This window comes from Oncorhynchus kisutch, linkage group LG26 (genome assembly GCF_002021735.2).
Source record: "Oncorhynchus kisutch isolate 150728-3 linkage group LG26, Okis_V2, whole genome shotgun sequence".
Classification (NCBI taxonomy): domain Eukaryota; kingdom Metazoa; phylum Chordata; class Actinopteri; order Salmoniformes; family Salmonidae; genus Oncorhynchus; species Oncorhynchus kisutch.
Genome location: NC_034199.2, coordinates 14353297 through 14368667, shown reverse-complemented (window position 1 = coordinate 14368667; position 15371 = coordinate 14353297). Strand labels below are relative to the sequence as shown.

The window sequence follows — 15371 nt, the reverse complement described above, 5'->3', positions numbered from 1 at the left end:
TAGAGTAGCAACTCTTGTAATAAGAGAGAAAGTCTCCTACCAAACTAGCAAAAACACGTGTGGACTGTAATTTCAAAAAGGTGTCAGTGTCAATGAGAGCATGTTCACAGGAAATGGTGCAGGTCAAATTAAGTACATTCTCAAAGGCTGAATAGCAACGAACCACCCAAGATTTACCTCACGGCATTTCCTGTGTAGTACCACACACTGAACAGAAAATACCGGCAATAACCCCATTGCCACTCGAGTGACACCTGAAAACATTACCATTTGCACTGTAAAACATCGTTGGGAAATGAAAGGAGAGAGAAAAAGACCAGAGCAACAAAGAGATAAAACAGGACAAATGATTTACAGGTTTGAGATTCCCATTACAGACTGCTAATTGTTTCCACACCATTAGTGACAGTTATCTAATGAAGGATTTAACCAGGCGCTGTAGTATATCAGTTTGTCTCTGCTCAGGAGGAAATAGCCCTCACCACCTCATGGGTACAATGGTGGACTACTGAGCAGAGTCAAAAGTAACCACGTGACATTGGGAAGAGAGAACATACTCCAACAGCTTAGTTAGCCTGAAATCCAGACCGGTTTGCCGCCAACATCCCACTCCTTGTACTCCGTGTCAGATGCCAAACATTGTGGAATGTTAGCACAAACAGACGAACACTCCCAGGCTAGCTGAGACTTATTAAAATCAGCAAATAAACCTTGAAGTTTAAAGCTAATTTTCTTATACAAAGAAATGGACGACTCAAGTACAATTAACAGAGGACAACCAATTTATACATATAGTTTTTATCCAAACTTACAGGTTAAAAGTGTGAATGTCACAGGCAAACATCACAGTATAAACATACCACTCACGTAATTGACGGTAAAACTGTACACATTTAAAACAATGTAAACATTTTCAGAATCAGGAGCAATAGAAAAATCTACTGTTTTGCATTATGGAATATAAAAGCCACATCGCAACATCGTCAGTCAGGTTCCGAATCCGGTTACATTCTCCACGGTTTACTGGCCCTCTTCCATTTCCTTCTTCAGACTGCAGAGAGACAGACATTTTTCATTCCCAACACAGTAGCAGTCAAAGTACTAATACGACTGCAAGACAAAGGTTTTAGATCATAAGTAGAAAGAGCCTTACCTCTTGAGATAAGAATGGACGTTGTCGTAGCCGTGGTATTTAGCCAGGTAGACCAGAACTCCAGTGGCACAGCGACCCTCTCTGGCTCTACAGAAGCTGCAGTTGCAGATCCCTCTGCACGACGGACACTCCCACTCCTGCAAGAGATCAGGGCGATGTCAACCAAGGCGGCATTCTCTTGACAAAACACTCAAATAATCAGATGGACTGTCTGAGGGCTCGGATAGGAAGAGTGCAGCACTTACAGGATCCAGCAGGGCATCTCGGACCTCCTCTCCGTAGCGGTTACGGAGACACGGGCCACAGAATTGACCCCTCACCCCCACACACTCTGGGTTACGGCAGTTGGTCTTGGTGTCGACCGTTTTCTGCCGGCACTGATGGCAAGTGGACCCCTACAGCAAGAACATTAGAGGGGTGAATTTGGTGAACGTGGCTGTATGAACGTGACTTAACAGAAATCTAACTCTGAAGACAGCCGTTTGAGAACCACTGTAGGAGAACGGGATCTTACAGTGGAGCTGTTGTAGACCTTCTCCCGCACGTTGTCTGCGATCAGATCCAGCTCCCTCTGGGAGATGTCCTTCACAGGCCGCACCACATGAGGAAAGGCCTGCACCCCGTTGTAGCTGCGCCGACGGGGCGCTTTCTGTAAACACACAAATGTATAAACCAAACTGACAATTCCCGGAGTTCGGTATTCACCATTTCTGAAAGGACAGATCAGGAAACGGTGGGAGAAAAAAAATTAAAATGCCGCTTTACTTGACGTTACCAAACGAACGCCGAGGTCAACAAGGGTGTGGGCGTCACTCACCTCCTCGTAGTAGCAGCTCCTGCGCACCAGGCTGAATTTGTCCTCCTCTTCCTCCTCCTCCTCCTCCTCTGATGGGGGGCCGTCCACCAGGGAGCGGGAGCGAGTGTGGGGCCGAGAGGTACGCTCAGGGTTCCTCCTGCGGGGTCCAGGGGCTCCCTGAGACCGGCGAGGGGTGCGACAGGGCTACAGAAGAAACAAGCACGCATTAACTACAGCCCAAAAATGTAAATCGTTGTAGCATATTTCATCACTACTAAAATCTTTCCCGAATACGTGTTTTATAGGACAGCCATATCCTCCATCTAGTCTCACTCACCGCATTCATCATGGGCAGGGACGTTCTTCTAGGGAAGCCAGGTATTTTGTCGAGTTCTGCCATCAGCTTTGCAAGCTAAACAAAATAAACGGAAATAACATAATTAGCACTCAAATGTCCCTCGGCAAGCTACAGCCACAACGACTTCTCTGAATGATTGTGTCGTACCATGGCTTTGTTCTCCCTGATGTTAAGCGCTCTCTTGTCCATGAAGTTGTCTCCCTCCCCAGTGGTCTGTTTGGGAGCGACTTTGGGCTGTTTAGGGCGCTCTACTGCAATACTCTTCTTCTGGCTGGCCCTCCCGGTGGGGAATTTCATGGCCACTTTCAGAGTTTGTGACTGACGGCCCCTCTTCCGCGGCATCACCGACTCCTCAGAGTCCACTCTCTGAAGTACACAGTGCATTTGTCTGAGCACACATTCTGAAATGTGTTTTTGTGTGTATAGTAGCCACCATTGCATAGTAACATTACGCTCGTAATATCAATACAAAAAAACACACCATGGCACTCATTTCACTGCTGAAGGCATTCTCAAACCCACTGAGAGACTCTTCCTCCGAGCTGGCCTCAAACACCTTGGCTCTCTCTGCCACCTTCTTAGCTTCTCTGAAGCTACTTTTCTGTGGAAAGTGAAAGCACAACCTTCAGTTAGCTTCATCAACAAATAACTAATTTGATGAGTGAATATGGTCAAACACTGATTGTAATCGGGGTGAAATGCGGCTATTTGCCTTACCGTGTTAGCAAAGCCACCGTCAGAGCCAAAGCTGTCACAACTGTCATCTGATGAAGAGGATGTCTCCATGGGCACATTACGGAAACTCCGCAAACCCATCCTGGTGGAGGGAGGCTGGGGGGCCTGCAGACGCTGGAGAGACAAGATGAGCAAGTCAGGAGAAATTGAATGGATCGACTGGAAGCTCAGACCATAGATACGTGAACAATGTGAGTACTAGTAGTTTTAGAAACTGCCTGCACACTGCCGCCCTTCTGGACAAGGAGAGAAGCAGCAATACCTACGGTGATAGAGATGCAACTGCAAGATTCAACAATGGAAGCTAGCATAGTTAAGCCATATCGAGGCTACATTGACACAAATGTATCATTTATTGAAGCTAGCTAGTTAACGTTATGTGGCTATTCAAACGAGTGTGATTATCCAGGTACGATTTACTTACTGTGATGGTGGCCAAAAACGACATTTTAAATGGCAAAACTTTTGCCAGGATAAATATCTAAAATCTGTGTAGCCAAAACTATGTGGTATAACTACTGTTAGATAGTAGCCACTGAAATTGTTATAACATCCAGACTGGCTAGATTCAATTGACAACTACATGGTAACTAGGTGACGTTAAGCCTTAGGATACTGGATTTGAAGCAAAGCAATGATTGCATTGCAACTCCAATAAGATCTAGGCAGTCTGTAGCAGCTTTTGCTTAAAGTAAACGAAGGCAGGTTTACTCAAATGTGAGCAAGAAAATAAGAGCCAAACGTTAAGTTCACCACAGCAGAATTTTTGCTAGCTACTTAGTATTACATTCTCTGCAGCTATACAATCAGATAAATAAATTACCCTGTTATTGTTTGATATATTAAGATAAATATATTATACTCTAAGAAACATTCATTACCTTAGAGCCAGATGGACGCATTTTGTTTTCTATAAAGTTTTCTGCAAAGAAATTCAGTCAAAACTCAAGTACACGTTTCTGCAGTCCTTTCATGAATACAGAGAAACCCCACCAAAATTCGGACTAGCAGATGTTGGCTGAGAAATTTCCCGCGCCAGGAAAGTGTCCTGAAAGGTGTATAAACTTTTGTTTCAAAAGACGGTCTAAAAGAAAAATATAATCCACAAATATACGCCACATAAAATTTGAAAAAAGTCTTTAGAAAATACTGCTGGTGGACATCTTTATTTTTGTGCACATTTTTTGAAACATTATGTCATATACGGATCCCACAACATCTAACCTTTCAAGTACTAAGCAGTGGCGCGATATCCCAAGGTCCACATTTGCCTAAATGGGCGGGTTTATAGAAAAACTCCCGCGTCCTTTCCATCTGGTGTTGTCGTCGCGTCCTTGTTTAATGAAATAATACTTTGAACTTTCATGTAATGTTTATCTTCTTTTTTTTTTACCCAACATATAGTTATAGACTATTTAAAAAAAAAAAACTATTCCATTTATGAATCCATAGGTAGATAAACTTTTTTTTTATTGTAGTAAAATAATTATCTAGCTATACAGTATATCTCATATATCAAAAGATTAGGACAATGTAGGCTATACAATTTACAATAGGCTTATGTACAATAGTTCACAATATACAACTACAAATGATATGTAGATGCTAAATCCCAAAAATATTTGAGTGCGTACAGTACATTTCGGAAATCTGCCCTAAAAGACTGAATTGGGTGCATTCCCTAAAACACAATTCTCCCTAGCTCAAATAATATAGAAAGACCCCCCCCCCCAGAGAGAAAATGTGTATATATAGAAGTTGTGTGAAGGTTAATGTTCAAAGGAAACCTGATGTCCAGTCTGTTAAGAGATGTTAACACTTTCAAACAGCAAATGATTCTCCGCTTCGTCCACCACGGCCACCTCTACACCCTCTCCTCTGTCTTCCTCTGGCCTGTTTATTGTCCTGTCGAGGTAACCTTTTTTGGCGCTCCACTTTGATCCATCCCCCCTCACTGACTTTAGCTCCCCCTTGCTCTGTACTGAGGTTTTCCACCACCGCCGATATGCCCGGTATCACCCTGGCTCGGTTCTGACCTGCTACACTGTAATTATTGGTCCGGGGCCTCCCCATTTGCTGTGAGGTTCTGTTTGACTTATTCTGTGTGAAGTTGCCCCTTGTATGGGACCACGTGTCTCTGTTGTGGCCCCTTGTTGCACTCAATGAGTTGTCAATGTAGCTTCTGTGCCTGTGGTAACCTTGCACTTCCCCGGCACTGAGCAGGCGTTCGCGCTCCAAGGGACTCTCTGAGGTGGTGCTGGAGGGGCTGCTGCCCTTTGACCCCAGGTAAAGGGGGGAGAGCATGGCGGACAGGCCTGCGGTAGGGGACGAGCTGCGGGAGCACCAGGGAGAGAGGGGGCTGTTGGGAGACCTCCGCACTGCTGCAGCGTAGGAAGAGGCCTGATCTCCATATGCAGACAAGAACTGAGACAGGGTGCGGGTTTCTGAGCCTCCGGTGGGGGTCTGGGCACCATGCTGCTGTGCTGCTGACTGGCTCTTCAGCTGCCTCTGTCTCAGGTTGTACAACCATCTGGGATCCACATCTGGAAGCAGAAAGAACATCCACTGGTAGGGTTGGCTACATAGGTGTGTGCATACATTTTGTGCATTCTGTATTTAAGACAGCTCTAAATGGATCATTTGTCAATTAAATCTGCATCCAAAACACCATAAAAAGTGACCTTTTGAGTTTGATCTGCTTCTGGGGTTTCCTTCAATGTTTAACTGAGCTGTTTCTATCCGCAGCTCCACAGTCTTGATCTCATCTCGTCCACCGGTGGGGTTCCACGTCACTGCATGGCTATGTCTCGTACACCTGGGTGATCTCACATCGTTCTAGTATAGGGACACAACGATCACTGTAGGCGATTTTAAACATTGAACACATCTAGCTACATGTCAAATTGAAGGCACACCACACAGTACAGATGAAACCATGACAAAATGTGTAGAATTGCAGAAATGTTGTTTAAAAATTAGAAAATGTTCTCTCAGCCTCATGGCAATTGTGTAGAATAGCATGAGATTAGCTTTAAAGCTGCACATTTTTCTCTCTGCCCCATGGCAAAATGTGTAGAATTGCAGGAAATTAGCTTTAAAACATCAAACTTTTCTCTCAACCTCATTGCAAAATGTGTAAAATAGCATGACAGAAGCTATAAAACTGCAAATGTTTTATGTATTTGTATTATTTATCAAAATGTTTATTGAATATTAAAACATACAATCTACCTGCAGTGAAGCCACTCAACATTTACATTACATTCAGTCATGTAACAGACTCCCATCCAGAGTGACACACAGGAGCAACCAGGGTCAACGTCGACAGGTCTCACAACGGTGACCCGAACCAGCGACCTATCGGCCACTGTGCCAAGCTCCCAACCACCAGGCCACCAACCCTCCAAGATCCCCCCACAGTTCCCAGAGAGTTCCCTCTCCCCCCTTTGTGGACCCCCTGGAGGTAGGTGCCCTAAGGGCCCTGCTCCTATAGCAGTGTTTGAGCTGACTCACCTCATAATTTACAATGCAGTCAACAACCTCATTCTCCCATAGTCCAACTACCCATTTGTCCATCACAAATGGGGGCTGCAAGGAAATAGTTTGATGTTGATTATTAATCGTCATACATGGTAGCTACTTCAATACGGCCTCTTCAACACGACAATGACATTCATGTAAGGAATAATTCAACTCATCTGAAGATACAGAAAGGGATTTTTAACGTCATAACATTTAGCAAAAAGGTACACTCTTTCAACGATCCTAAAAAAAAAACTTCAACAGATAAATGTAATGAACAAGGGACTGTTGTTAAGTCCTGATGCTCTTTCAGTGCATGGCCTGGAGTAATGCTTATGATCACACCTTGGTCATCTTCAGGACATCCATATCCTGTCTGTTGGCATTAAAGGTCACATCCTTGATGTACGTTGTTGCAACTTCATCTCCGTCAAGTTCAATGTACATTTTCCATTTGCAGTCCTAAAAATGACAGATTGTAGGTCTTAAAAAACATGAAATAACTGCTGTCAGTTGAGAACCTAACTGCATTTTTTCCTAAACCAACAGCACAGCCTAGAGGTAGTTCCTTGGAATTGAACATTTCCGGGAATGTAAACATGAATTTCTATGAATAAATCATCATCAAATGGGACAGAAGCACAAGTTATGTTGTGCATTTAGATTTGAATCCTGCTTTCGCCTAGTATCCACTGTGAGTTGCCTTCAATTGAGACAAATGTATCATTTTCTACACCTGCATTGCTTGCTGTTTGGGGTTTTAGGCTGGGTTTCTGTACAGCACTTTGAGATATCAGCTGATGTACGAAGGGCTATATAAATAAATTTGATTTGATTTGATTTGATTTTGTTTGGCAATTGATTGCTTTCCTCACACTCTTTTTGATGTGCTCTCAGAATCACAGAAAGGATAGCATGTCTCTTGAATGATCATAGCATGAAGGATGACATAAGTGGTAAATGAGAATGTGAACAACCCATCAATCTTTGCAGAGACATTTGTTTTACTTCAGGGGTAAATATAAGTTGCTATGGTGGATAGCCTGTATTATTTCCTGTAGGGGATATGATTTGCAGTACCTTAACACCTGGTGCTATTGTTGGTGAAATACACATTTGAGTAATGCTAATGTTATTCCAGTTAGGTGAAAATAAACTCGGTAGTTCGATCACTGTTGCACAAGGCACATAAGGGATCCAATCCTCACCAGGCAATACAAATCTGAACAAACCCCATACTCCTGCTGAAAATTGCATGCTGACAAAGCAGTAATGATTTTGCCATCCCCAAAAGCCAGCCATGAAGCCACAGGTCACTGCTTAACCACACACGGTTCACGGTGTGGGCCAATCTATTGTGTGGGGATCACAGAAGAAGACATCAAAGAAGGGCCACTAACACACTCATCTGAGGAGTCTCAGCCCACTCCTACACTGTCCCCAGGGGCTGGGCCGGGGCTCAAAGGGGGAGCTAGCGTGAGGAAGGCTCGGGTTCCAAGACACACCAGGCAGCGGCCCCTTGTCGGCCCCGGCCAGTCGCACCAGGGCCCCCAGGTCCACTTGTTGGTCTAATCACTCCAGCAGAAACAATGTCTGGTAATGATGCCCAAGACCGGAGTGCGTCTGGTCTAATGGCAACTCATACATAATTCAGCACCTTTCTCTTGGCTTCGCGGTGATATCCTCATTAGTGGGGGACCCTCAGTGGTTGTCAGATGGTGGCCGCACAATCGCAGGCCCTCGTTTTGTCTTTGAGAAGTGCAGCTGCTTCCATGACACCGCCAGCAAAGAGGGGCGGGAAAGAAACGCAGTGCGGGTTTGTTTTATTTAGTGCAAAAACCTTCCAGTTTGTAAAAACAAGGCTGACATGGAACCTGACACCAGGCAGGGGGAAAATAATTAGCTCTCATTTTCTCAGCCTCCTGTTTCCTTCTCCCTGCTGTGTTTTCTACACACTAAACCACCACATGTCAGAAGAAATGGGAGGCAATTAGCAGGCTCGTTTCAGCCCCGCCGAACGCACTGAAAGGGGACTATTTATGATGGGACAATGAACAGCTGAAAGATTAAATAACATTTGCCTTTCTAAAAAGAAAACGACTTCTGACTAAATTGGCTGTTTTTGATTAAATTCAAACAGCAAGTAGAGAAGCAGCCTTTCTCCACCGTTGGAGACTCTAACAAAGGACGGTGAGCAAGTGGGGGTGGATGGGATGCATGGCTTTAGATGAAATATTTATTCATCTGTTTCTCTTGCAAGGATATGTCTTGAAGGCAAAGCATGCTCAGTGTAACAGTGGTCAGTGTTTGATTGAGTTTGATGGGGACCATAATGTGCATCTTTACCTAGAGAAATAGCATCTTGAAGGAATATTTCCATCTTGACATACCAGTTTTAAATCGCATCTGACAACACCAGTTGTAGCAGTATTGTTAGAGAGTAGTAAAAGATTAAGATTTTGTTTGGGTGCCAGGCAGGTATTAACCCTGACAAAATTTAAAAGTAAAAAAATAAAAATAAATACCGCTAGTTAGCTATTCCTATATGCATTTGAACCAGACCAGAGCTGAGACTAAAGTTGACAAAATATTTTACAAAATGACTGTATTTGGATGAAAACGCATACCGATTCCCTCCAAGACATCTTGGTTATTTGTCCTAGAATATTTTCAGTGTCCAAAACCTACCGAGTGACCTGTTCCAGCTTTCCAGTGGTACCCAAACACCAGCTCCAGATGAACAATCTTCCTCCTCTCCTCCTCCTCCTCCTCTGCACACTCATCCTGTGGAACAGAGATTTTCAGGAAAGCATATTGCAACAGTAAACAATGCCAACCATTATATAACAAAGAGAAAGGACACGCAGTACCTTCATTAGTGGAGGGAAGTGGAAGAGCACCATGTAATCATTGGTTAGCTTCTCAATCTCCCTCTGTTGGCGAAAGCAAGTTAGACATAGTCTTATACATAGGTCTTAAACATTTGACCATATAGCTCAATTTAAATAATTATACCATTTGGACACCTTGTTAAATGACTGGCTAGTTCACGTTAGTTTGAAAGGTAGAATGGTACCTTGAGGTGCATGATGTGACCTTTGGACTTGACCCCCAGGTCTCGCATGTCCGTTTCCGTGAGCAGCAGCAGCCTCTTGCCAGTAATGTGGTTCTCCTTAAACAGGTCACCATACAGCTGCATGCCACTTGCCCCCTCCCCTGACAACATGGAAAACAAAATGCAAATGAAAGCACAAAGACATACAAGCCAAAATGACGGGTTCATTCATTTGACCATACCTTCAGTACGAGAAATCTAGAAAGTGAACATACCCGCCCCAAATATCTGCTGTATCCAAAAGTACTGCGGGGATGGAATTGGAAAAGCATTCGTATTAAAATGGAGCCGTCCATCCGGAGCCATGGTGGTTGCTTAATGGCTAATTAGACAAAGGGAAGTGGTCGATTGACATTTGTTGATACTGACCACATGTTCCTCTGTCCAGGAATGAATATGAAGGTTGGAAAGGAGCTGCGTGGGAAAAAAAAGAGAGAACTGAAATAGTACCAGGGAATACTGGTCCAGTGGTCATATCATACAGATGTGTACCGCTCAAAGAAAGACATGTGCTGCCTATACTTGATGTTTGGAGTCTAACACAAATCTTGCGTTTAGCATTCATGTGTGCAAGTACCAAATCAGTACATTTACATACATACATACGTGACAAAATAGAAAATGCCTCATTCCAAGTCAAGTTAACCGTGAATTATAACAATGCTTTTTGTAGTTATTGTGGTCTGCAATCAAGATGATTGCGTCCTAATGGTCTAACTCAAACCAAAATGTGTCCAATGTCCATCTGACTGCTCTTTCATGATGCATTTCAATAGTAAATCATTTACTGTTCATTAAGTGTAATCGAGCAGAAAGTAGCCAGCTAAAATAAAGATTTCATCATGATGATCATGAGGCTGCTATGTGGGGATAAAAGCAATGCACCGGGGGGGGATAGATGACAAAATGAATGACTAATCTGAGCATTCAATATTTGCTTCCCACGGCATCTGATAACAGCCCAGAGACTGAGCTGAATGGCAATCTCTACAGATCACATTCAAAGCGGGCCATTTCAGAATCAGCGCGATACATTTCTTTGCAGCCTCCTAAACTCCCTCACCCCCAGCTGCATTTTCCGTCTACTCCAGTGGTACGGTTCGGAAGTAAACACATTCAAAAACCCTCCCTTGCCCTACTGCCAAAGTTCCATTACAGATATTGCCTAATTAAAGTGACATAATATCACATTTCGAGCAGCCATATTGTATTTCACAAATGACTTGCATCGTTTATTAAAATCCAAAGCAAATTGTTGACAAAGGGAAACAGATCTTAATTGATGAGAGGAGGGGAAAGGGGGGGGAAGTCAGCAGAAATTGCTCAGCCATTGGAATTCCTTTGACAGGGAAGAAGAGTTCAGTAGTTCACACCACTCTGCCCCCATGTGGAATGGGAGTATACTGTAACAAGTTGATTATCCTATAGAGCATTGGAAACCTATTGGCTAGTATGCCAGTGGCTACACCACAAACTCAAATCCAATACGATTTTCACTCCCCGCAGGGGCAATTAAGCAGGCATTGTCAGCAAGTGTAACATATACAATACAAATGTATTGTTAATTAGCTAATTATAGAAATTCTGCCATTGATTATATGTTTATTTGAATCCTTGAGGACTACAGTTAACATGGGTCTGATGCAAATCAATTAATATAATACGAGGATGATTTCAGGTTTTACATGTAAAAAAAAAAGAAGCTTTTCATCTGAAGTTATATTTCTAACACCAGTCACATTTTATTAATCTTCTCCTGGCATAAATATTTTCACTCTTATTTTTTTGGGGCCACTTTTGGAATTTTGAGGTTGACAAACCTTTGATTTGTGACATTATTGAATTAGTTGTTCGATTTTGGCCACTCTTGTGTCAGCGAAATGTCACGTCATCGTCAAAAGCTTCGCCTCCTCAATGCAACTTGCTCACATGGCTCTTTCCTACTTCGAGGTAAACAAAACTGGGAAAACCAAGAGGAAATTTGAGAAAACAGGAAGAGTGAAGAACCAAAGCAGGAAGTTCAATGTTTAATGAGAAAATGTTTATTGAGAAACAAGGAACAGTAGAGAAATTCTGCAGCAAAATAGGTTCACATCAAAAAGTGGTCGGTCTGATAGAGTTATGGCACGCCATTAAAGAGACACTATTTGACTAATCCAAGTGATTTGACTAATCCAAGGAATTTGACTAATCCAAGGAATTTAACTAATCCAAGGTGATGTAGTTTGCATAGATCATATTGCAACTCTGGGCATTAGATGTCTAGAAAATACCTTTACAAAGTGGTTGACTTTCACACAAGCTAGTGTATCGGTTGGTTATAGCCTGTTAATGGATGATGTTTCAGTCTAGGTTTAATAACTACACAACAGTATATAAAAAAACATACATCAACTAAGTAGATAGAAGTCCAAGCTGCAGGAACTAGGTCCAAGCTCTTGGGAGTCAAACAGAAAGATCCTTCATATTGGCTAGAAGAGAAGAGCTCCTAGCATAATTTACAGGGCATTTGGTGATGACACTCGTTAGGTGAGCTTTAATAGGCTCACTTTGGGGGTTGTTAAACACACGTTGGCCTGTGGTCAAAACCGTTGGTGCAGATGCAAACATATTGAGCTGGTAGATCACCTTTAGCTTAGAGAAGCCCTCTAAAACAGTATTTCACATCCTCTCTCCAATGAAATACTTTTTATTTTATTTTTTACTTCACATATCATTTGATTTAACGAAATGATTCCAGCACACGGCAGCGCTTTTGCCACTGAATTAAGTGACTGAATGTCGTATACAGTTGCCCTTGTCTGTGAGAACTTAGTCCTGTCAAGCTGTGGAAGTCTAAGGTCTACGGCACACCTCACAAACATCTTGATGATATGCATCTGTAACGTGCTTCTTTCAACCAGCACATGAACCAAGACTTTACTGGGGCCCCACATAGATAGACACAGACACCTAAAGTGCACTTTACACCACTAAGCCATAGTATGTGGGCCTGAAATCCAAAGATTCCTGACAGTGTATAGAGGAAAAAGGCACGGGAAGTCCGTAGTTGAACAGTGCTATCAGGAAACTTTCTCTCTCTCTCTCTCTCTCTCTCCCGCTGACACCAGTCTGGGTCAGCTGAGGGAAACATGTTCTTTCTCATCCTGGTGAGACACTTAATCACAGCAACTACGCTCCACCACATACAGAACAAAATTGGCCACTCTTAATGTCAGCAAAATGTCACTTCATCATAAAAGCTTTGCCTCCTCCTTGCAACTTGCTCACATGGCTCTTTCTTCACAGCATGGCACTATACATCCAGTACATTAGGCATAAATGACACCCGTAAGGGCCATGTAGGCGAAAGGCTTCTAATACATTATGTTCATACAGCGTTTAGAAAAAGAATGTATGTAAAAGAAAATGGATCGCTACAAAAACTATTAGTAATGAATTATCTAATGTGGCTTGTGTCCATAACACCAGTGACGTGAGAAGGAATATGCATGGGAGCTTGCCGCAAGATCACAGTTTTGACACAGGTCAAAAGGATTGATTGACAGACGCTACTGAGTGGCCCATACATAGCTGGACCAATCAGTTCGCTCTAATCACTGTCGTCTGACCAGTTGAAGTCGGACATCCCCAAGGCCGTGTGGATTTTGCGGCCCTCTCTGACACTGCTGGACTTGGAAGAGTTCTGCTTGGCCTGCATGTTGACCTGCATGCCAGAGTGCAGGACGGGGCCCCCCATGTCCAAGGCAAACATGTCCCCAAAGCCCTTCATCATGGCCTGCAGACTCATCCCCTCCACCTCCCCGTTACTGGAGGATGTGATCTGACACGTCATCTCCGAACTGTTCGACTCCTCCGTCTTAGACTCATAGAACGACTCAGCGCTAATCTGAGCCGCCACGGGTAGGAACAGCTGAGAGGGAAAGATGGGGGAGGATAGGAAGGGAAGAAGAGGGAGGAAAAGAGGACGGGAAAGAAAAGGAGGGAAGGAAATTAGACCGCATACACCAAGAGGAATGATGAAATGTGAAATCTTTTTTTTACCCAATATAAAAGGTGATTGTCAAAAACTAGAAGAGTAGAGTTCAGAGATACAGTCAATTGGGTTATCAGAGAAGGTTGGACTGAAATGATTGGTCTACAGGACAGATTAAGGGAGAAAACAAAGAATAAAGAGAGCTAGACAATTGGAGAGCCAGCATGGCTCTCTCTCTGGATGACGGTTCTCAGACACTACAGTGCGTGTATCAATTTCAACTCATGTCAAATTGATACCCAGGCAAATCACTGTTTAGACAATACCAATGCATGGCTGTAGCAGGCAATTTACACAGCACAACGGACAAAACAAAGAATCTAGCATAGAACGTATTAGTGATGTGGGACGTTTGGAAACCAAATCCAACCAATAAAACCAACTAGAAAGGTCATATGCTGGTTAGATGTGTGAAATCAAATTCAATCAAATCAGGTAAAAGCAACTACAGAAACATGTGGCCAAGCTCTAGCGAGGTGTCGTTTTGGAAGCAGCACAAGGAAAGGGCAGTACAGGCACAGACACACAAGGAAAGGGCAGTACAGGCACAGACACACAAGCAGCAAAGACTCCCATGTCAGCGTGACACCATTGGCATGACCAGCGTTGCAATTACGCTGGCCTCTAATTATCACTGATCGCCAATAGGAGCTCAGTGACAGTCACGCACAGAGTAGCACGATGAGCTAATACCTCGATTCAACTCAAACGCCCATCAGCGAGACTCAGTGAACCAGAGCCTTAGATTTCCCCTCCATTCCATTGCATTCCGTTCCCCTTCAATCCAGACAGTCTGAAGCAACGTGAATTCTTTGCTTCTCCTTGTGACAATGTGGACAGGACGTGGACCGTGACACATGGTGAAGGTGGCCAACACGGGGGAAGGTGGAGCTAAGCTGGGGTGCTGTTCATGTTCAGTGACTCGACACAGTGTGTGGCGGTTGTGGTTGTGCAGTGGGTATAGGCTACTGAGGAACTTACCGGGGTGTTGGACTGCTCAATGAGCTTGCGCTCCCACATCTTCAGGCGACGTTCTCTCTCCTTCAGTTCCTGCTCTTTGCTGCTCAGATCCCGCTCCAACTTCTTCAGTCTCTCCAGTGTGGCCTCAATCTCACAGCTACAGTACAGACAGCATAGAGATGTGTTTAGAATCAAGCATCATCCACCTCATCACATCCAACTCCGCAACTTACAATACCGGTGTCAAACCATTGACTTGAGACACTTGTGCTAAACTCCTTGACATCAATGCATTATACACAAAAGTTTGGAGTTATGAATGTATTTCTCAAGTTTGGATTCTGCCTTTTTAGCGATAGCCCCACGGCCTCAGACAGTAGAGGAACACTTACAGTCCACGGTCTTTGCTAATGGGGTTCAGCCACTGAGAGTGGTCTGGTCTGCTTTGCCCAGCAGGTGGGGCTGTGTGGCGTACCACGGGTAGCCATGCTGTCAGGGGCCAACACAATCTGCTCCCACAGAAACTATTTATAAACAGGCAATGTCAGGCATGTGAAGCAGACAGAAACTCCCGCCTGTCCCTGCACCCTCCCACTCCTCCCGTCCCTCCTCCCGTCTCTACCTCAAAGACTTTCCACTCATGCTCGAAACTTTCCTCGTAATTGATTCTCTTGCTTGTCGCTTTCCTGACCAACA

General features: G+C 43.8%; 2 protein-coding genes across 7 annotated transcripts in view; both read right to left on the bottom strand.

The window, feature by feature from the left end:
- Positions 1-764: 764 nt before the first annotated feature.
- Positions 765-4082, bottom strand: LOC109871328 (cell division cycle-associated protein 7-like). The gene is made up of 10 exons (XM_020462170.2): positions 3924-4082; positions 3025-3156; positions 2789-2908; positions 2455-2673; positions 2287-2361; positions 1971-2153; positions 1668-1802; positions 1399-1548; positions 1154-1290; positions 765-1051 (listed from the first exon to the last, which is right to left on the bottom strand). Exons 1-10 carry the CDS (start codon positions 3942-3944, stop codon positions 1021-1023), a joined length of 1203 nt encoding a protein of 400 aa, XP_020317759.1. The 5' UTR covers positions 3945-4082; the 3' UTR covers positions 765-1020.
- Positions 4083-4189: 107 nt separating this feature from the next.
- The window catches only part of LOC109871317 (mitogen-activated protein kinase kinase kinase 20), a 46449-nt gene continuing 35267 nt past the window's right edge, over positions 4190-15371 (bottom strand). For 4 of the 6 annotated variants that reach the window (XM_020462153.2, XM_020462151.2, XM_020462150.2 and 1 more), the window contains 10 exons: positions 14697-14832; positions 10049-10093; positions 9895-9925; positions 9641-9780; positions 9435-9497; positions 9253-9348; positions 6910-7026; positions 6556-6630; positions 5724-5877; positions 4190-5585 (listed from right to left, as the gene is read on the bottom strand). In XM_020462153.2, coding sequence (XP_020317742.1) covers positions 4864-5585; positions 5724-5877; positions 6556-6630; positions 6910-7026; positions 9253-9348; positions 9435-9497; positions 9641-9780; positions 9895-9925; positions 10049-10093; positions 14697-14832 — 1579 coding nt within the window. In that variant the 3' untranslated portion in view covers positions 4190-4863. Of the gene's footprint in view, positions 5586-5723; positions 5878-6555; positions 6631-6909; positions 7027-9252; positions 9349-9434; positions 9498-9640; positions 9781-9894; positions 9926-10048; positions 10094-11693; positions 13593-14696; positions 14833-15371 lie in introns of those variants that run through there. The other 2 variants (XM_031805631.1, XM_020462154.2) reach the window with 2 other exon arrangements.

Bases quoted from the DNA above. Each gene is read 5' to 3' on its own strand.
- LOC109871328 (XM_020462170.2), bottom strand. From the start codon at position 3,944: ATGCGTCCATCTGGCTCTAAG. The intron at 2,674-2,788 runs GTGTGTTTTTTT...TGTGTACTTCAG, and splicing joins GCAGTGAAATGAGTGCCATG to AGAGTGGACTCTGAGGAGTC. The intron at 1,291-1,398 runs GTAAGTGCTGCA...GATCTCTTGCAG, and splicing joins GAGATGCCCTGCTGGATCCT to GAGTGGGAGTGTCCGTCGTG.